This window comes from Pongo pygmaeus, chromosome 13, assembly GCF_028885625.2.
Source record: "Pongo pygmaeus isolate AG05252 chromosome 13, NHGRI_mPonPyg2-v2.0_pri, whole genome shotgun sequence".
Taxonomy (NCBI): domain Eukaryota; kingdom Metazoa; phylum Chordata; class Mammalia; order Primates; family Hominidae; genus Pongo; species Pongo pygmaeus.
The window spans coordinates 55,887,780-55,910,114 of record NC_072386.2 but is presented as its reverse complement, the minus strand read 5'-3'; the positions used below and the strand labels follow the sequence as shown (position 1 = coordinate 55,910,114).

Sequence of the window (22,335 nt, the reverse complement as noted above, 5' to 3'; positions counted from 1 at the left end):
CATCAGCATCTTGGCAAAGAAGACAAATGGTCTGGTTGCCTTAGGACAGAACTAGAAGTTAGGAAGAAAAAAGTCTGTCCTCTCAGCTCTGCATTCTGTCTGGCTGGGAGTTAGAAGGCGAGTCAATTGTTTCTGTCTCTCATTTTCTCTCTGCTAAGAGCGAGCAAGGACATTTGACTTCCCCACTAGATGCAGGGTGAACCTTCTTTCCCTAGTGTTAGATAGAGGTTATGGAGGAAGCCACATTGTTAAGTAATATATACCTGTCTGCATTAATGCAAAGGTAGCTTTTCTCTGCTTAACATCAAAAATTCTAGTTGGGTGTCAGAAATCAACTATCAGTATCTGGAATATGTTTTGCCCTGAACTTAAACCTAATGTCATTGTTTATCATTTAAGATTAAATTGTAATGTGTTTTTCCCCTGCCCCTTCTTCCCCATTTTATTGTTTCCTTTAGACTTCAGGCCCGCATAGCTCATAGGATACAAGAACTGGAAAATCTGCCTGGCTCTTTGCCACCAGATTTAAGAACCAAAGCAACCGTGGAACTAAAAGCACTTCGGTTACTCAATTTCCAGCGTCAGGTAATATGTTTTCCCCAATGAATCTGAGATGTAGGAAATAAATGTAATTGTTCCTGAAGTGTTGTCTGTGTTGCCTTTAGTCTATTCGATATTGTTATAAAGATATAAAGATATAAACATAGTAAAATAGTGAATCTTTTAGACCAACAGCTTACAACTAAAAATAATGAAGATGAACTGCTTATTATTCTGGTTTTCTCTTCTGTATATGGGAAAGAGTTTTTCCTCCTGTACTATGGTTTACAAAGTCAGAGTTATGGCATTTTGTTACCGTGGATGAAAAACCTTAGGAACAAGTGGGGTAGCTCGTGTTTGCTTTTGTGGCTCCAAGGAAAAACCAGAAGGTAGTAGATTGGAGCTTCTTTGTAAGCACAGATGTAAAGTGCTAGCCATGACTATGAAAATAATTTTAACAAATATGATAGCCACTCTACTGAATTAGTAGTTCATCATTTATAGAAATACATAAAGCAATGTCTTATAGCTGATTTATTCACCAATATCTAAGTTTGGAGTGTTTGATCACATCAGGCTCATATATTGACTAATCAGTAAATTATCTGTTCTTGTAGTTTACAGTAGTTATTAAAAGCCAGTATAATGACCTATTTTCTGATTTCTAAATTAGTAACAAACTAGTGGAATGAGTTAGAGCTAATTTTCACTTTGGTGAGTTTTGCCTTGTGGACTGAAAAGGTTCAAGTTTGCTAATCCACAGATTGCCTCACTAACCCAAAGGGGATAAGGAACGTTTCATTGTTAGTCAGATGGGTTTGTTTTGTTAAAGTCTGGAACATGCAAAATGAATGATTAATGAGTAAAAGTAGTTTGGAAGTGTTGACTTGGTTTGTTGGAGGATGTGACTGAAATCACAGGCCACTCCACTTGCTATTGTGGTAGGAATTTGGGTGTATATTTGCCTTACTGGCTATAATATCACAGATGGACATTAGTGGTGGGTAGGTGTTACTTGGCTCTTGGTTTGTAAGAGTAGATTTCAGCTTAAATTTTAAAAAGAAAAGGGAAAATTCTCTGAGTTCTGTTTACTTCTTTCTTGTTGGTGACCTCATAAGATGAATTAATAAAGTGCTGGATAAAATCTTACTAAATGAATATTAACCAAGTATATTTTTCAGAATATGTTTATGTTCAAATTAGCATTGCCATGCTGGACTCTTATTGATTTCTGATTTTTGTTTGATATTATTTAAAAAATCTGTTATTTATGAAGCTTCCCAATTAAATTAACTGTAACTAATGATATTTCAGATTCAGTGGAATGATTATTTAATGTGTATTCTCCAGTCCCTACTCCCTACCACCACATAACATGCAGTACAGATAAAAGTATTACATTTATGATCTAAAATAAGTTCATGATATAATATAAAATGTAGATCTCTTGGAAAGAATATCATTATTGGAGTAGGAGGAAGCCAAAACTCATATTTCCCATCCTTTGTATGAGACTATGAATTAACGTTGTTTGAGTACCTGCTGCTACCATACGTGCAAGTAGTTCTTTTATTCTTTTTTTGGAGCATCATTAAAATTAATCTTTAAACACAAAGAGAATGTTAACATGACATTTAAAACAAAGCGAAAAATTTACAAAGCTTATTTAGCTAATTGGTATCATTAGAATAATTAGATAAAATGAAGTTATTTAAAAGGCAAGACAACATCTTTTCTTTCTTTTACTGTTACAGTACTATAATTGCTTTTGATTTGAATTATTTGGGGAAAAAAATCTTGTACCATTCTTGAAAATATTGCATACATTTGGTATGATTTTAGTTCCTTCATTTAATACAAACCAAAGGTGATTGAGAAGCTTGTAGAGATTCCCCGCCCCACTCTATTCCATTAAATGCAACCACGAGCAGGCCAGAGTTCAGGAACCTAGCTTCTGTTTCGGAAGGCTCTCTAACTGCTCTCTTCTTGACAGCTGAGACAGGAGGTGGTGGCCTGCATGCGCAGGGACACGACCCTGGAGACGGCTCTCAACTCCAAAGCATACAAACGGAGCAAGCGCCAGACTCTGAGAGAAGCTCGCATGACCGAGAAGCTGGAGAAGCAGCAGAAGATTGAGCAGGAGAGGAAACGCCGTCAGAAACACCAGGTTCTTAGACCCTGGGCTTTGCTCACCCTCACTTTGACAGAGCTGTCCAATGAAGTCATCGAATGGGGTCAGAATGACTGAAAAATGGACCCTTGTGGGTGGTGGGGACATCACAGAACAGAACGGTTCCTTGACATTTACATAATCCAACCACATCATTTTATAGACAAGGACGCTTAGGCCAGGACATATAAATGACTGCCCAAGGTCATATAGTTGCTTAGCAGCAGAATGAGGTTTAGTACTGTCTTAGTCTGTTTGGGCTGCTATAAAAAAAAGCATAAACTGCGTGGTTGATGAGCAACAGAAATTTATTTTTCACCGTTCTGGAGGCTGGAAGCCTGAGATCAGGGTACTAGCATGGCTGGGCTCTGGTGAGGGTCTTCTTCTGGATTGCAAACTGTTAACTTCTTGTTTTCTTATGTGGTGGAAGCAGACCAAGAAAGCTCTCTGGGCTTCCTTTATAAGGGCACTAATCCCATTCATAAGGGCTCTGCCCTCATGACCTTATCACCTCCCAAAGACCCCACCTCCTAATACCATTATATTGGGAGTTAGCATTTCAATATATACATTTTGGGAGGACACAAACATTCAGTCCATAACAGGTGTCATGTTCATAATCCCATGGGAAGTTTTTGAATGGGTGGGCATAGGTGGATTTCCTACAGCAAAATTCTGGGAGCAGGAACTTGGAAAAGGAAAGTAGAGAGCAAAAAGTTATTTTCATAACAAATATAATAGTGTCCTGGCCTCTTTGAAGGGCCTAGTTGAATGTTTCACAGAGGCAAATATTAAAAACATTCCTTTCTGGGGGTTTGGAAATATTTTGATGTAGGATTTGATTTCCTGTCATAGTCCTGTAAATTATATTTGTTTTCCTGTGCTTAATTTAGTGCTTAGCTTAGTTTCCTTTTGAAAAAATGTTGGATTTTAGTGTAAATAGAGTATATATTTAAAAAAAGTGGATACAAATTCTGCATGGCAATTTTAACTTTGTATAAACTTATTTTGTGTCATACTCTAGGGTAGTTAGAGCAGAAAAACATTACTTTTATGACATACTTTTTGCTGGAAATACCCATGTTCCTCAGGTTTATTTTGCAGTGAATGAGTGGTTTGCTTTACATTTTATCATTGCCATTTTGTAGGTCTCTTTCAGTCTTCGATCTTTCCATTCTCATGTGGCCACACCCTCAAGGCTGAGGAGGCTTCTCTTGCAAAAGCTTGCAACAAAAGGAACCCGAAGAGGCTATCTTTCCCACCAGCCCCATGGCCCACACCTCAACTGCAGAGACACCAGAGCACCTATTCCCAAACAGATTCTAGTCTTCCTATGCTGTTAAACACACACTGAGAGTTTTCTTGGACAACATTGATAGCTCAGAGGACACTGGGCAATGGATTTTAAGTATCCTTTTCTTCCCTTTTTGGATCTTCTAGGAATACCTGAACAGTATTTTGCAACATGCAAAAGATTTTAAGGAATATCATCGGTCTGTGGCCGGAAAGATCCAGAAGCTCTCCAAAGCAGTGGCAACTTGGCATGCCAACACTGAAAGAGAGCAGAAGAAGGAGACAGAGCGGATTGAAAAGGAGAGAATGCGGCGACTGATGGTAAGGAACTCCCTGCAGGAGCCCAGGAAACTACTCAACCCACATTTGTCTGCAGTGAGACCATTAAATATGGTGGTAGAAGAAAAAAATGAAAACTGCTTATCAAAAATTTTAATAAATTTCTTTGAACCTTAGGGAGATGAAGTAAAAACTTTTTCTCTTTCCTGGACAATGCATGCCAAAAATCTAGGGGGATGACTGATGAGTATAGTATTTCTGTGTCCTGGGGTGGCATTGCGGTACACATTATAGCTTCTCTCATAAAAGCAGGTACTATATTTTGCATGAGTTTGATAACCAGATCTGGAAGGATGGCAAATGCAGTTCTTCTAAAAATATGGCCTCTTTGAGATGAATTACCACGTTTTTTGGAATGAATAGCACATTAAGTCGTGTCTTCAAATCTAAGAAGGTCTGTATTTTGAAGCCTCTGGTGCTTATCTTTCTTTTTTAATGGCAGAAATTATTCTCTAACAGTGTAATAAGCGATTTTTAAGTTGATTTTGAAATGTTGCCTTTTTTGTGATAGCCTTGTTATGGTCAAAGGCTATTCGTGGATCATTACATTTGCACTGTTATTTTTTAATGGGCATATAAGCACAGAAGAGATAGGTTTATATCATTGGCCTGAGTAGTTGTTTTTATTGACCATTTATTTTTGGAATTGGACCTCTGAGCACAATGTGGATTTTAGAAAAGCGTGTGTGTGTGTGATGTTATAATTATAGGAGACCTGCAGATTCTATCTAGGACATAATGCCTGCATAGATGAAGATAAGGTCATTAGTCTCAGCCCATAATTATGTTCCTGAAAAGTTCTAAGTGACACTGTCTTCCTTGCTGGTATTACAGTTTACATTTTTTTTTCATTTTTTGGATTCCAGAGAGTAAACACTATGTTTTAAAAGCCTCTCTGTCCAGGTACTACCACATCTTACTACCCTATCTTGCCTCCCTCTTCATACCAGGGAGAGAGGGGACTGTCCAAGAGGTTTCTGAGTAGACCATTTTTATAGTAATCTGATCACTAAGCAGTCAAATTTGTCTGACTCAACTGAAGTGAAACTATATTAGAACTTCAGTAGCAGATTGGTTTGACACTAATGATTAGGCATTTGCAAATCATTAATTTTTGCAATTAAATGATGGAATATACAGATAATAGAGAAACTGAAGTTTTTTATCACTCTTTCTTCAAGTGAGTTCAACCATAACCAAAAGCAATTAGAGTTATAATAGCGTTTGAGGCTCTTGCTTATCCACAGGGCAGACGGCAGCTAGACTGAGTGATGAAGCTGCCGTCACTCAGGCAAATGCTAGAGTGACACCCCTGGACAGAAGATCCCAAGTTTTTGTTTTTGTTTTTGCAATGGAGTTGCCTCTTAAAGATTTTGCAGCTTGTTCCTTTTATCGTGGCATTACATGATAAAAATAATTTGGAGTGTCCTTTTATTGGGATACACAAAGAGATTTCTCTCAAAATGGCTTAGAGTACATCAGAGTTTTATTCTGTTTAACCTCATCATGTTGCTTAATGGGAGGTGGAGGTGGGAATTAACTGTATCTGTTTTATTGCTCAGCAGTACCAGACTTCAGGTGCTAAGTGACTTGTCTTCAGTCACCTGGGCCCATTACTCAGTGCAGATCTGTGGCCAAAAGAAAAAAAAAAACAACAAAACCCCAAATTTGATCTTCCCTGTCAACCACAAAGTTTGTAATGCCAAAAAGAAAGACTTTTTAGAATATAAGACATTATTTGTTAAAAGCCCATTTGATTCCTTGCCTTTAGTAGTATTTTTTGAAATATTTATGAATGAAAGAATATTATGTCTGGAATTTGCTTCAAGACAATTCAGTTTGGGTTTAGGGGAAGAATAGCAATGAAACAGGAGTCATCACAAGTTGGTTTTTGTTGTTTGGGGTTGGTTATAGGAGAAATTAAACTATTCTCTCTGCTTTTGATTATATTTGAAAATGTCTAAAATATAGAGTTAAAGATAAAGTTTAGATCATGAATTGTCAAATTCTAAAATCTTTTTGTACAGTTAAAGCAACACAGAAAACAAAGAGCTGGCTCAGAGTGCTTAATCACACCACACGTACAGTATGGCTTTGTGCCTGGACTTTGCTGTAAACTCCAGTGTCCTGGGATGTAGGCGTCACACTTCTGTGTGTTTGTCCCACTTCAGACTCTGTGCAATGGCTTGAACAGCCCAACTCATCCAGTTTGCTACACTCCTACCAGTCAAAGTGCAGACTGTCAAGGGGAGGACAGAGTGGAGAGTGGAGTTGTCTGCATGCTTATATTATGCTCTCATTGTGCTTTTCTTTCCTTAATAGGCTGAAGATGAGGAGGGTTATAGAAAACTGATCGATCAAAAGAAAGACAGGCGTTTAGCTTACCTTTTGCAGCAGACCGATGAGTATGTAGCCAATCTGACCAATCTGGTTTGGGAGCACAAGCAAGCCCAAGCAGCCAAAGAGAAGAAGAAGAGAAGGAGGAGGAAGAAGGTGTGTATCCTAGTGGTGGTGGCTGAGTCCAGGGTGTATGGGCAGGGATAAGTTTAAGGCGAGTATTGTTCTTTAAGTACTACTTCTTAGACTGGTGGAAGGTTTAGATGATTGAATTGTGAAAATTGCATAAACGGGTATGGCATGGAAGTGTTGCTTAGGTATACTAGACAACTATTGGAGGTAAGGGCATAATAATAGGATGTACTAAACTAAAACAATGTTGTTCATAAATCATTGTTTAATAGAAGATTTTAAATTAAGTACATACAGTCAATTGGGAAAGGAAAAACAGACATAAATAAGTGTTCGCTTAAGTTTATTGCTAGTATGGCAGGGGATTACTCAATTAAGAATGAAATTTAAGAAGAAAATGCAGTGTACAGGTTGGAACAAGCCAGAAGAAGATATAAGCGATAGTTACTTGGACAGATGGCGGTGCCAAAGTTGTTCATTCAGTTCTGCTGTCCCTGTGTCGCAGTGAGGGTTTTAGGTGCGACATTTAGTGCACATTGGGGTTTTAGGTGATTATATAAAAAAAGAGTCCTATGTGAAATATCTCCTAATTATCATGAGAAATGAAGGGTAAGATTTAGAATCTCTGCAGATATTATATCTCAATTCAAGAGTAACCTGCTGAGGATAGGCCTGTGAATATGATCCTCTTCGAAGGATCTAGTTAGTGGTTGATACTGTGTTTTCGTGATAAATTCTGTTTAGGTGAGGTACAAACATCAACAGGAAGTCAGAATTGTAAAGGTTGAGGATTGGTAGCATTTAATCACTCATTCTGTACACTGAATAACTGAACAAAATGCTTTTCAAAAAATAATTAATTTCATGGCTCCTGAATCCTCATACCTATTTCATAATTAAGGAGGAGGAATAAATGATTAAGAAGGCACCTTCTTGCACTGATTTCTTTAGTATAAGATAGCTTACCTCATTGTGAAGATGAACGAGAGATGACTCAGGGCTTGTGTTTAGACATTTTGTTGGTGAGGAATACCTCATTTTCTTGTCAATGTAGCATTATAGACTGTGCAAAACTCCAGCTCCAATTCCTACCTTAAAAAGATGTTTTCAGAGTTAGTGAGGAACATATAGGTAAGGGGGAGGGAAGAATGATGGGGAAATAAATCATATAAATGTAGTTATTACCACTGAACTGTAGACTTAAGAATGGTAAAGACGGTAAATTTTATATGTCTAATGACTTCCATAAAAAAATTTTAAAAATTAAAAAGAAATTACTGACATGTTGATAGCAGACAGAGAGATGGAATTCTGGAATATTCTATAAGTGGACCCCATTAAATGGCAGTTTTAGTTTTTCGTAATTCAGCCATGTGTTCTGCAGAGGTTGTCACTGTTAGTGTTTTTAGTATTAAAATTTGTATTTTACATTTCTTTGTGATTAAAAGCTAATGACCCAGATTTGAGATTATGGCTTAAAATTAATAGATTTCTGCCGTGGTGTTAGATAGTTGCATTATCATAGGCAAAGAAAGATACACAATTGAGTGTTGATGATTATGCCTATATTTTTGTGTTCATCTGTACAGAACAGGGACTTGTCACAATTGTTTTTCATGGTGTTACTCTGCATGATCTGTAAGTTGGCACGCCCCTTTGAAACCCTTGCCTTCAATTTGGTAATAGCACTTATTCTTTGTGTCTTACGCTTTCACTCAACATATGTTAACTGAGCACTTACTATGAGCTAGGTCGTGTGCTAGAATGCTGGGAGAAGGAGGGTACAATGGTGAGGAAAAGCATCCTGCCTTCTCTCACAGTTTAATCAGAGAGAGAAAAAGAGAGGCTAGACAGATATTAATCAGAGAGAGAAAAAGAGGCTAGACAGATATTAATCCAACATGCACCCAAATATATAATGACAAGCTGGGATGAATGTTGTGGAGGGAAACTGTTTCCAGTTGGAGGTGGGGCCTGATTTCTTGGCAAACGAGTAATAGTTGTCAAAGCAGCTATTGTCTACCTTACAGATATCTTTGAGTATCTCCCATTGGTTATCTCACATGATCAATGTGCAGAATTTTTACTTTATGGTCAGCCATCTACCCTTCCTTGCATGCTCTTGGGTGCCTAGCATTTGTGCCCGCAGCAGGACTAAGTCGGAGGGGCTCTGTTTCCTTCCAGGGTATCTTACTGGGAGAAGTGGGACAAAGAAGGGGGGAAAAAAAGGAAAAGAAACTGAGGCCCTTAGCCCTTCCTGGTACCTGTCTCTTTTGCGGGGCTTTAAGACTTAGTTCAGAGTGAATTACCCAGTTCCAGATGCACTTTTATTCAAGTGCAAAGGAAGGGGATGCTTTAAAAAGCTGATTTGACACTTTGGATTATCTGTAGTTCTTCTTCCCTCCATTACAGTGAATGATTGGGAGTTGCTTGTTCTAGCTTCTCTGTAGTGGAGGAAAACTTCTGTGTCTATGAGCATAAAAATCTCTGCTACCCTTTTTAGCACTTTTCCACAGTATTAAGTATTATGATGTACCTATCAATATTTTTTAAATTAACAAATACTTCAATAAACCTTTGTTTTGAGAAAACCTACTTTACTCAGTGAGTTAATAGTTAATAGCACTGAGCTGGTAGCAACACTTGAAGGACAACTAAGCTACCGATTAAGAAATGTGCTATTAAAGATGAATATGGTTGACTTTTTCACTTAATTTAATCTGAAAAAGATTACCTTTTATTTTCAGCATTAAACTAGTGTACAATTTTTTTTTTTTTAAATTCCCTAGAAGGACAGAGGCCTCTGTCTTTCTTTGGGAGTTTATTGTGTTGACTTGTTGCTCATGAATAACAGGGTAGGTTTCCTTTAACATGTTATGACCTTGTTTAATTTTCTCATCATTACAGACATTTTTAGGAAGTACACATTTATAAATCATTTTGAAACTTCTCATTCTCAGCCTGGTCTTCCATTAAAGCCCTTGAAATGGAAAAAAAAGAAGTGAACTACATGTATCTCCTTAAGTGTCAGAGGAGGAATAATTTTTAAAGTATTGAAAACCTAGTTATATGAAACTAATTTCTTTGATGTTGCAAGATGCATGTGCTATTATGTGCGTTTAGCATGACCTTGAGGTTTCCTACAGGATACAAAAGAGAATGGGGCTAGATAAAGCCACTAGGGCCTGTAAAACTAGGAGTGAACATGGCTGAATTAGTAAATTCGACCACTGTCTGAGTCGTGTTAGCAGGTAATCTTTTAAAATCAAAACTACATAAGAAAATATATATACTAATTTGCTATTATTCTCTTGTAGGCTATTTCATTAAAAGATCTATTACCATAGTGCTTCAGTCTCATGATCTGTAAGAAGGCAATAGGAATGTTATCTACCCCATAGATTTGTAGTGAGGATTACATGGGAAAGTTTATCTAAAGCATGTAGAATACACCCTAACGTATAGTAAGTGCTCAGTAAACATTATTTCATCAAGCAATTCTATGATACGAAAGTGGAATCATGATTATAATACAGTTATGTTTTTCTGAAAACAAAATCTTTTTTTAAACCTTTACTGCATATTTTTGTGATGTTGAATCAATAATAATTGGTCACCACTTTTTTTCTAGTTGGAAATCAGTTGAATACTAGTGTATAGGATATCTTTGAGGACAATGACAGATTCTTTAAATATTGAGGCATGCAGAAGAAAAATGAGGCTTTATCACAGGTGATAAACTCTGCCTACCACCCTGTTCCCCCAACTCCTACAAAGAGAGTTTTCTAATTACATGGCCTCTACTTTACTAGGGTTCCTGGCGATTATGAGGCATCTCTCACAGTACTTTAGGGTACATTTTTCCTTAAGCTGCGGTTAGGAGCCCATACCAGGAGCACCCCTGCCTATTGCTTAAAAGTTTAGCCATCAGCCGGGTGCGGTGGCTCCCGCCTGTAATCCCAGCACTTTGGGAGGCCGAGGCGGGCGGATCACGACGTCAGGAGATCGAGACCATCCTGGCTAACATGTTGAAACCCCGTCTCTACTAAAAAATACAAAAAATTAGCCGGGCATGTTGGCAGGCACCTGTAGTCCCAGCGACTCAGGAGGCTGAGGTAAGAGAATGGTGTGAACCCGGGAGGCAGAGGTTGCAGTGAGCCGAGATGGCGCCACTGCACTCCAGCCTGGGTGACAGAGCGAGACTCTTGTCTCAAAAAAAAAAGTCTAGCCATTTCAGAGGTTCAGTTTCCAGAGCCGTTGACATCAGCCAAAACTAAATATTTAATTCTCCCTTCCACATCTTTCAGTGGGATGTATACCAGCAGAACTATTCTTGTGTTATTTATTTGTGACATTTTTTGGAAACATATGATACTAATGGGCACATACTCAGAATCTCTGAGGCAACACTAGACCAGATATAGTCTTCATTGGAGTGTTTGATTTTCTTTCTAAAAGTTCTTTTATCGGGTCTCTCTCTCTTTCTCCTTACCAACCACTATTATAAGTAAATCTCAGGACTGTGATATTTTGCAGGTTGAACCTTCCTGGCATAATGTATTGGCCAACATAGTGGTAGGAAATGTGTTTTTATCCTCTTTAGATACCAGAATGTCAGAATAGCCGGCCGTTGGCACAATTTTCAGTAAAAAGAGCTTGAAAAGCAAAGCAGTCATATTGAGACATTTATTTTAAATACAAGCTACTCCCTGATTCTTCTCAGTTTTTTTAAATCTCTTACAGTTTCCCCAAAGATTATATACTTTATTACAGCTTTCCTCTATAAGATTTTCATAGATGAAAGAAAGGTTCTAATGTAATTCTGGACATTTGAGTGTAGGAACTATTGTAAGAATAGGTGAACACAATGCTACAGTGATTAGATTTATTTGATTAGTTCAGTGTCAAAATGGGTGAGACCAGAAGTTTGGAGAAAAGTCCTATTTAACTGGATTGACCAGTTACTTGAGTAAAAATGTTTGCATTGATTTTCTCTATAAGAAACAACCCAAGTAATTTGCAAATGCCTGTTAATTTCATATCCCTGGGCATTTTTAAAAATGACAAAGGTCCCCTTAAATGACAGTAAAAATAACTCAAGTGGTTTTTGAAAGCTTAGGTTTCCAGCGAAACAGAATGGATCCTTCAGATACCAGCACATTTGAATGTTGTTTCAGTATATTATAATAACACCCACTGGGGGATAAAGTACATTCATTTTATAATATAGGTTGTAAAATATTTGATTTAAAACTGTTTCTTTATGTAATGAGGCTGTTTATAGCCTATGTTAAAGTAGTCTAAATAAAATGGCCTACTGAAGTCTTCTTTTGAGTTCAGCTTACACGGGATTTTCATATTTAGAGATTTCTTTCCCTCCTCAGCCCTGTTGTTGATTACTTTTTATACCTTCTGCAAGGAAGATGGGTAGCTATGCACATACCTTTGTTTGTGAACATTGCTAAATGGAAGATATGAATTGACGTTGGCCTTGGAATTGGGAACACAACTGTCTTTAGTTTGAGTAATTTTTAGTTATGAGTAATCTTCAGTTATGAATAATTCCTATCATGTCCCCTTACATGATTAGGTTAATTATACTCCTCCCTTCCTACATAAGCATAATTAGTTCTAAACTCTTTTGCATGTAGGAAGAAGCCAGTACAAAGTTTCTTGTTCAGTGTTTTGTTTTGTTTTCAATCAATGGAAATAAGTGCAGGCATCAGCCATTAATATTGATAGCATGTGTTTGCAATTACGCGATGCAGATAACTACATATGAAAATTTCTCAGGTGGCAGGAGACACTGTAGCAGCTGCTGCATTCACACCAGGACATTTCATTAGGTGCTTAGAGACTGTCCGAAGTCAGCTCAAACAGTAGACCAATCACAAACTCTTGGGTGTTAATTTTGAACCAAAAAAAGGGACAATTGTGTTTGTTTTGCTTTGTTTTTTTAAGTTTTGAGACACAGCATGAGGTTGATGTGAGTACATGTGCGCACCAACCAGCAATGTCATCAAACTGAAGGAATCCAAAGAATGATGGGAGAAGTTGACATCTCTTGTCATAGAGTAGACTGCCACCTGGCCTCTATCTCTTAGAATAACATAGCAGAATTAGGTCCAAGGACAGGGCATGCTTGCAAGGAAAGTCACACAGAGCACCAATTCAATGGCTAATTGTGTGCGTGCTCTTAACTATTTTATGACTTGCAAATGTATTGGCATCTATTTATGATAATAATAATTTAATGAGCATATGCTAAGTGGAAAGCATTGTTCTTTGTGCTTTCATTCATTCCTTCAATCACCAAATATTTATTTAGTGCCTTTTAAGTGCCTGATGCCCTTGTAGGTGTGGGAATGCGTCAGTGAACAAAACAGACAGAAATCCCTGACCTCATAGCCTTATGAAGCAGTTTTCAGGAAACGCTACAGCCAGTCTTAATTATAGACATAAAAGAATAGTCCTCGGACTATCATTGACCCTTGTACAATGTGGAGATTGAGGCTGGCAGCATATATATTACTTGTGACACCGGATTGTACATGTTGAAATCGTGACCCAGTCCTGCAGAAGCCCTAGGAAGTAGGCACTGTTTGTTACCATTCCTATTTTATGCAAGAGGGAACTAAGACAGAAAGAGAAAATGATTTGCTCAAGATCATACAGCTAAGATCTCTTGCACTTAATTACAGAGAGCTAAGATTGAAACACAGTTTGTCTAATTCCAGAACCAACTGTCTTAAATCTAATATTACTGTGTCTCTCAGATTTGATAGCTAATAGAATTTTAAAAAATAGTCTTGGGGATTTTAAGTAATGGAAGGGCCTGACTGTGAGGCAGTTTTTAGATAACAATCTAGCTAGTCTATAGTATATTCATAGGAAAGTATCCTTCAGAATAATTTTGATTATATTAATATATGATGCTTCAAGCTTTTTAATGTACTATTCATTGAAATGGTGATCCAATTCCACTTGCTAGATATTTGAAATTGGCTTATTCATTGTCTCATTTGATTTTCTTTGTTGGCCAAATTTGTAGCTTATTTCTGATTTGTGTGGAAAGAATGGTGGGATTAATTGACTTTCCCCCGTTAATTAAAACAGTCCCCTGAGTATAGATTCTGAGAATTCCAAAAATGGAACCTTCAGTGACTGGTAGCAGGGATGGTTTCTTTTTTGAATTCAAGGGTTCTGTTATTGTTCTCTGTGTCACTAGCTTAGATGTAGAGCCTGATGCTCTTTGAAGCTGATCATTTCTTTTGAGCTTATAAATGTTTTTGCTCTGGGGTGACATAAATAGAAATTTAATTTCTTGGAAAATCATAACCAAAGGGAGCATTTTATTTCCTACTGTTTGGTGGAAGCTGCATTTTTTTTATGCCTTGTGCTTTGGCATACATACATACATGTATTTTTGGTAAAAATTGCATTGTAAAGGAACTTCAGAAATTTCAAATGTTGATGGAACTGCCTTTCTTCACTATGAATAAAAGGTTGATTTTAAACTTTAAGTGTTTTCATAAAAGCTATTTTGTCAGAAGACAGTTGAGTTATTTTCATAGAAGGCAAAACATATTATATAATCGATATCTTAAGTAAACAAAGTTGAGTTCATATTGATTCTGTATCATCATTTTTTATTTTTAATTAACTAAAGAGCCCAAGGGAGGAAAGCTCATTTTCTCAAGCATCCTGGCAAAGGAAATGACTAAATTTTTTTTTTTTTCTCTCATTATACTATGCAGAAATAGTATAGCTTTCCAGAAGTAACTTTAAAATAGTGATTCTATATAGGTGATTTTAAAGATTTCACTTGTCAGAGAGGTTATCGTAAGTGGAAGAAATTTTAGATTATTTTGCGTATATTACAGATGAGACTTTCTTGGATATGTACAAGATATGACATAATCTTTTTTTTTTTTTTTTTTTTTTTTTGAGACACAGTCTCTCTCTGTCACCCAGGCTGGAGTGCACTAGCACCATCTCGGCTCACTGCAAGCTCCGCCTCCTGGGTTCATGCCATTCTCCCGCCTCAGCCTCCTGAGTAGCTGGGACTACAGGTGCCCACCACCACACCCGGCTAATTTTTTGTGTTTTTAGTAGAGACAGGGTTTCACCATGTTAGCCAGGATGGTCTTGATCTCCTGACCTTGTGATCTGCCTGCCTCGGCCTCTCAAAGTGCTGGGATTACAGGCCTGAGCCACCGCACCTGGCCGATATGACATAATCTTAACTTTTCATTTAGGTTGTTTTTGAGGCACATAGAAGTTAATGGACTAAGATATTGGGATATGTAAGAAATGGTAGATAGGCTGGGAGGCCGAGGCAGGCAGATCACGAGGTCAGGAGATTGAGACCATCCTGGCTAACACGCTGAAACCCCGTCTCCACTAAAAAATACAAAAAAATTAACCGGGTGTGGTGGTGGTCGCCTGTAGTCCCAGCTACTTGGGAGGCTGAGGCAGGAGGATGGTGTGAACCCGGGAGGTGGAGCTTGCAGTGAGCCGAGATCGGGCCACTGCACTCCAGCCTGGGTGACAGAACAAGACTCTGTCTGAAAAAAAAAAAAAAAGAAATGGTAGATAACAGAATTCTTCATCAGACAACAATATCTGCATAAAATTTTCCTATTTACACATGGTAGAAATACTATATATTATGAAAGAAATTTAGGTGGAATTAAAAACATCCAGGGAACTCATAAAGTTTTATATTATGTTTTTATGCCCATGGAGTGGTTCATAGCTTCTTCTTTTTTTTGAGGATACAATTTTATTTTTATTATTTCAATTTTTGTTTTAGATTCAGGGGATACATGTGCAAGTTTATTACCTGGGTATATTGCATGATGCTGAGGTTTGTGTTACAATTGATCCTGTCACCCAGGTGGAGATCATCATACCCAATAATGAGTTTTTCAACTCTTGCCCCACTCCCTCCTTCCCTCCTCTAGTAGTCCCCATTGTCTATTGTTGCCATCAGAGCTTATTCTTGATGGACAGTTTTAGAATGTTGTTCTTTATTGCTGAAGAAAACTTGCTTAGGGGATAGGAAAGTTGAGCTAATTATGTCAGGATATATCTTCCCACTCCCAAACACGAGAAGAACATTTCAGATTCTGACCACCGTCTTGATACTGCCCTGTCTTAAGCTCTTTGGGTCTCTGAAATACAATCTACAAATCTCTAGTGTGCTGGCCTCAGATCACATCTGGCTTTAAGTGACTCTCTACAAGTTGCTAATAAAATACATGTTTTGTCTCAGCAAAGACAAATGAACATAAAAGGCATTAACACTTAAGCTGTGTTAGATAATAATGGGGTAACAATGAAATTCTATTACATACCGGAGAGTTACCAGGAAGTCCCGTACCCCATCGTCTTGGTTACATATAACATTCGACATTGTTGTTTTGCAGAAGGCTGAAGAGAATGCAGAGGGTGGGGAGTCTGCCCTGGGACCGGATGGAGAGGTAAGGGATTGTCATCCTTTCCGCTGTGTTCTGCTGAACAGAGTCCGTGCCATACCTGGCAGCACCATTCTTCATGCATACTATTTTATTCTTACTGTGCTGTTTATTCTAAGTAAAAATAGTAATACGTTAGCATAGTAGAAAATTAGAATGATACAAAAGGGATACAGTGAAAAATAATCTACTTACATGTCAGACTATCAATCAACTGATATTAAATGTCTTGCATACTATTTCAGAATTTTCTGTGCACATATAATCATATATTTACAAATATATAGGATGTGTAAGAATCTTAAATGATTCTATAATTATATTGCCCAGTAAATGATACAGAAACATAAAATATGACCCAGTTTCTCTAGTTTATTATTAATTTGAAATTATAAAAATACATAAACTAAATAAGTCACATATTTGGTTAACTTATTTTTGACATTTTTTAATAGGCTTGCCATATAGCTTCTATGTGTATGTTCATCAGCCTAGTCCTAAAATTCATTTCCTAGTAGTTCCAGTATTCTCCTGAATTATGAGGATACAATTTATTTATTGGATTTTTTTCTGAAGGATTTAAGGTTCCCTGCCAGCGATTCACAGTGAGGAGGCACACTCCCAGAGCAGGATGGGAAGGGAGTTTGTTTCAAATTATCTTCATTTTGTCTCATAAATTCTGATAAACCTACTTGGAGGATCGGAGTGGGTGGGAGGTTGCCACTTCCCATTCTGGTATCACTCTGCACACAGTTGTATTGTGAACTCAAACAGTGGAGATGCAGAAAAAAAAGATTGAACCACTATTCTATGCAGAAACCTCTTGAACAATAAATGTTACTTAACCACTATAATCTATCACAAGGAAAGAAAGGATCAGGATAAATGTCTGATGTGTAAGAAACTCCTTGGGCTGTTACGGGATAAGAATACTATATATTAGAGCACTTAGAAACAACTCTAATTTGCAAAAGCCCAGCCTTACCTAAGTATGCCTCCCATTGGTCTATAATTAACAAGCACACAGGGAGAGATTTAACATGTTAGCGTAATAGTGTTCTTATATCTTATTATCTGTTGGGAAAATTAGCTACTGATCTTGGGCTTGTGACATACATCTTTTTTTTCCTTTTAATCTTAACACATGTGTCCTGTTTGCTAAGGCTTGCAACGTGGACATCTTGCTCTGTTTTGAAATAATGTTCTTATTATGTTCTTCTGTTCTCATTCAGTGCTTTTGCCAAGGTTCTAATTCCATCTATAGTGATTTCCAATTTTCTTAGAGGCATGACATTAGCACGAAAAGAAGCTATATTATAATGGTTCATGATAACAGAACATGATTTTTCCAAGGGAAATGATAGCAAATTGTAGATTTCCTTCTTTATCTCTTGAGTATATAGATGACCTTTTACTTTAATGAGGAAGAAGTGTCATGTTGGCGTGCAAAGTAATGATGTTCAAAACCATTGCTTTAGCACACACAAAAGAAAAAAACGACAATCTGGAGTAAGCCTTTTCTCTTTTTAAGGATATTTTTGTGGATAATTGCTAATATATTGTTTCTTATGCTGACAGTGCTTTGTTGAGGGTGTAAGGGGAAAGAACCATTGGGTATGTGTGTTTCATTTTGTTTTGTTTTTTGGTCATTTCCTATAAGATATAGAAGATAAACTATAGCATACTGTAGGTTATCCTATCATTTCTGCTTAATTCCAATTGAAAGGAATCTAGGAAAAATTTTGGAATTCATGAATTGTCTAAAAATTCAATTTTATTACTTTTCAGGAGATAGATAACTTGAACCACTCACAAATCAAGCATTTCCAAACAAACATTTTACTTACGGATCTGCTCCTAGAAGTACAGGTCACCCTGTAATCAGGAGCAGTCATTTGTTACTGATTATATTCAAGTGTGATTCTTGTGTTCCTTGGATATACTAGTCTAGTAATGAACTTTAGCTTAATCTTGGTCAATTTGCCAGATTTCAGAGGAGCAGAGCTTTTTTCTTTATCACACTCAAAGATACCAATAGTTGGGTTAGACACCTGGGGGGTTAGTTTTGGAAAAAGGACACTGGTTCTGCAGAGACCAAACCAGCCACTCATGAGATGACATAGGTTATAATACCTTTTCTGTTTTTCATTCTCTCTGAAACCATGACTTTGCAATAGTTGTTATCTGGGAAGTATTAGTTGAGGAATCGGGGGTTGTTAGTTACAAATGACCAAAATCAACTCTGCCTGATTTAAATAAAAAGGGAATATATTGATAGGATACTGGGCAACTCATCAGATCTCCAGGGTTTCTGAAGAACCTGACTCAGGGCTATCCCCAGTATTATGCTCTACAACTGGTCCAGTGAGGACAGGCTGTGGTTGGGAGCAGGCAGAAGCTTGACAGAGCCATTACCGCTTTCCTGGCATTGTTGCCACTGTGGTCTGCCCTGCACCAGTGCACCTGTTGGTTTCCACACCCTTGCACTTCTAGCTCTTAACTCACAACCTTGGTGATGTATCTGGTTGCTGGAGCTGAGGTTTGTGCCTGTGTCTTAGCTACCAGGGAGGCAGCATTTTCAGTTTCTTTGGTGGGAGGTAGCCTCTCACCTCCCATCAAAACTCATTAGGTAGTGAAATTTCCAAACACAGAATAAGGTTTCAGATGCTGGGCAGCAAAAAATGCTGAGAAACGTCCAGTACAGAACTGGGAGAAGGTCTTAACATCAAGCCGTGACATGATTTTCCCTCCTTTGTAGCCCATAGATGAGAGCAGCCAGATGAGTGACCTCCCTGTCAAAGTGACTCACACAGAAACCGGCAAGGTTCTGTTCGGACCAGAAGCACCCAAAGCAAGTCAGCTGGACGCCTGGCTGGAAATGAATCCTGGGTAAGGCATGAAAGCAGCGTTCATGGTGCTCTTTTAGCTTTTTAGATTTTGGTAATCTTGTACAATCTCGAAACTAAAACTACACAGCCTTTGCTGAGATGGTTGAAGTTGTTACTTGGATTCGTCTTTTACACATAGAATGTGCTATTAAGTCATGTGTGTCTTTATTGTTTTATAATTTAAAAAACTAAGCCCCCTCCTCTTCCTCACTCTTTTTCCTTAGTTATGAAGTTGCCCCTAGATCTGACAGTGAAGAGAGTGATTCTGATTATGAGGAAGAGGTATGTATGTATCTCTGTTTGGGGTTTATTGGTTTGAAAGTTATCAGAGGAAGAAACTTCTTCCTGAATGTAAGCCCGGGCCTTGTGTCTTTCTGTCATTTCTTCCTCCAGGATTGGCCTTTGGGTGACAGCTGGGGCTAAGGATTTACAAATGCTTTGATGGTGTATGCCTAGTGGTATAGTGATCTCTTGGGAGGCCCTGGCTAATGGGGAAACTTGGCACATTCTAAATTCACTTGAAACCAAGAAAAGAGAAGCTGGCATTAACTTGGAGATGGTGAAGTGGTCTTTTGGGGGAGAATTGGAGATGGATTACCTTGGGAAAGGCCATACCATACCTCTAAGTGGTTCACATTGAGAATTAACTGCCAAAAAGTTCTGAAGTCCTTCAGACCTTAGAATCTATTTGCAATTCTGAGTCTGGAAACTTCGACAAAAAGGGCAACATGGGCTTGGTTTAATGAGTTTATTGATCCTCTTGATTTCTCTCCAGGTATGATTCTTGTTTGAATTCCTTAGATATACTTGTTACCCAAAGAGAAGCGCTCAGTCTCTTGGAGGGAATACTTAGTATAACTAGAACCTAAAATGGGAATCTTGGGTATTTTTAATAGAAATTGAGAAATAATAAAATATTTGTTAAATCAACTACAAAATGTTTAATAATTACAAATAGGATTAAAAGAAGATTTGCTCTCCTTTATTAGAGCATTGTTAATATATAGTCATTAGATCTGATATTCTTGAGAGTGCCGTAGTATAGGTGCCGAGGACAAGGTAAAGCATCCTTACCCATAGTAGCTTACCAGGGTCTCAAGACTGTGGCTATTTTCCTTCTATTTGTGGACTTGTGTTTTCCAAATTAGTCTTCCATGAGCACTTAATGCTTTTGTAAAGAGGAAGAATAATAAAAGCTACATTACAAAAAAGCATGATCATTGAAAAGCAAACATGGTTGGGCATGGTGACTCATGCCTATAATCCCAGCATTTTGGGAAGCTGACGCAGGAGAATTGCTTGAGTCCAGGAGTTCGAGACCAGCCTGGGCAACATGGTGAAACCCCATTTCTACAAAAAATACAAAAACCAGCGGGGCGTGGTGACGCATTCCCGCAGTTCCAGCTACTCGGGAGGCTGAGGTAGGAGGATGGCTTGAGCCCTGGGCAGAGGCTGCAGTGAGCTGAGGTCGTGCCACTGCACTCCAGCCTGGGTGACAGAGCAAGATCCTGTTTTTTTTTTTTTTTTTTTTTTTTAAAAAAAGCAAATACTTTTTGGGGGATGTTATTTTTTTCCGCCAGCTACTCTATCTCTAAGATATTTAAAGGTGTCTTGTTTACTTGGATGAATGGGCTTATAAGTGACCTACTGGAAGAACCTTCTCTTTGAGTAAGAGAGCCGGAGAGGGCAGAGATAAGATAAAGTAGGCCACCTAGCCAGCAGGTGCCAACCTGAGAATGACAAGCACAGACAGCCCTTGTCCCTGGGCCCATCGCATGAGTCTGCTGCAGGTGAGCCTGAGTGACATGTGGAGAGTCATGTCCCCTCTCAGCGTTTTATTTCCTGGCCTGGAAAATGAAGGAGTTGGGCCAAGGCCTTAGCTGACTCCCTGCTTCTAAATGATCTGCTATCATAAGGTTTGATTTTTCTCCTTGATAGTTTGTCAATTCATACTTTGTCATTTAAGAGTTATGGAAAAGCATGGTTCTCTTTAAACCTGCTTTTCAAGGAAATTCTACTGGATTGTCTGGAAAGATTTAGCCTTCTACACCAGGTTAGTAGTGGACAGAATGGACGCTTACTTAGTAATGCTTTCAAATGGGTCAGCTGGATGTAGTACTCACTTGAGAAGGGAGAGGTATTGAATCCTTTGCCAAGTTATTGAGAGTTTTTAATCTCAGTACTCTGCAATGTGTGATGTGAATCAGCCACAGAAAGCAGTGTGCTTACAAGATCCAGGTCCTCTACAGTGGACACATATGGGGCCATCCAAGTCCCATGGGCATTATCAGAGAGAGTGGATTTTTTTTGTTTTGTTTTGTGTTTTGTTTTGAGACAGAGTTTCGCTCTTGTTGCCCAGGCTGGAGTGCAGTGGTGTGATCTTGGCTCACTGCAATGTCTGCCTCCTGGGTTCAAGCGATTCTCCTGCCTCAGCCCCCTGAATAGCTGGGATTACAGGCATGAGGCACTGCACCCAGCCATCAGAGAGAGTGTTTTTATGAGAAGGAGGATCCTAAGATCTCTACAATCTGGCTTTGGAGAGAGTGCTACTGAGTGAGAGCAGATATGCCCTACAGGACTCTGATAACCAAATGATGATAAATATTTATGTTTCTGGCATGATGTTTACATACTCATTCTTGGGAGCAAGGGTTCTAGGGGATCCTCAGAGAGTTCCCTTCATTATCTCATTCATGATTTCAACAGCAGTGGAATGGGGGTATTGCTTTACTTAAGTAGATGTTACATTTACTTCCTCCCTGAATTTTATGATCTTACTTCATTTGTGAAGTTGAATACTAGTTCATGTCTTTTCAGAAAATGTCAATCATAGATATTTACTTGTTAAAATATAATTTCCTCCCTATCTTTTTTCCTTCTCCAGGATGAGGAAGAAGAGTCCAGTAGGCAGGAAACCGAAGAGAAAATACTCCTGGATCCAAATAGTGAAGAAGTTTCTGAGAAGGATGCTAAGCAGATCATTGAGTATGTATTGAGTTTTTCCCTTGGAAATGCATTGCATGAGAATGATGCTTAATGAATTTTCTTTTAGGAAATTTTGTTTAAAGAAGGCAACTGACTTCATGCCTACACTCTGCTTGAAACTGTGCTCTTATAGGTCACCACTGAGTTCTGGGTTCCCAGGTCTCGGGGTTTC

General features: G+C 38.2%; 1 protein-coding gene across 8 annotated transcripts in view; it reads left to right on the top strand.

Moving 5' to 3' along the window:
- SMARCA2 (SWI/SNF related, matrix associated, actin dependent regulator of chromatin, subfamily a, member 2) overlaps positions 1-22,335 on the top strand; it is a 215,994-nt gene that overhangs the window by 76,713 nt on the left and 116,946 nt on the right. For all 8 annotated transcript variants that reach the window (XM_054502676.2, XM_054502680.2, XM_054502673.2 and 5 more), the window contains 8 exons: positions 459-585; positions 2,534-2,707; positions 4,151-4,324; positions 6,665-6,835; positions 16,243-16,296; positions 19,049-19,179; positions 19,403-19,460; positions 22,063-22,163. In XM_054502676.2, the coding sequence (XP_054358651.1) occupies positions 459-585; positions 2,534-2,707; positions 4,151-4,324; positions 6,665-6,835; positions 16,243-16,296; positions 19,049-19,179; positions 19,403-19,460; positions 22,063-22,163 (990 nt within the window). The remainder of the gene's footprint in view (positions 1-458; positions 586-2,533; positions 2,708-4,150; positions 4,325-6,664; positions 6,836-16,242; positions 16,297-19,048; positions 19,180-19,402; positions 19,461-22,062; positions 22,164-22,335) is intronic.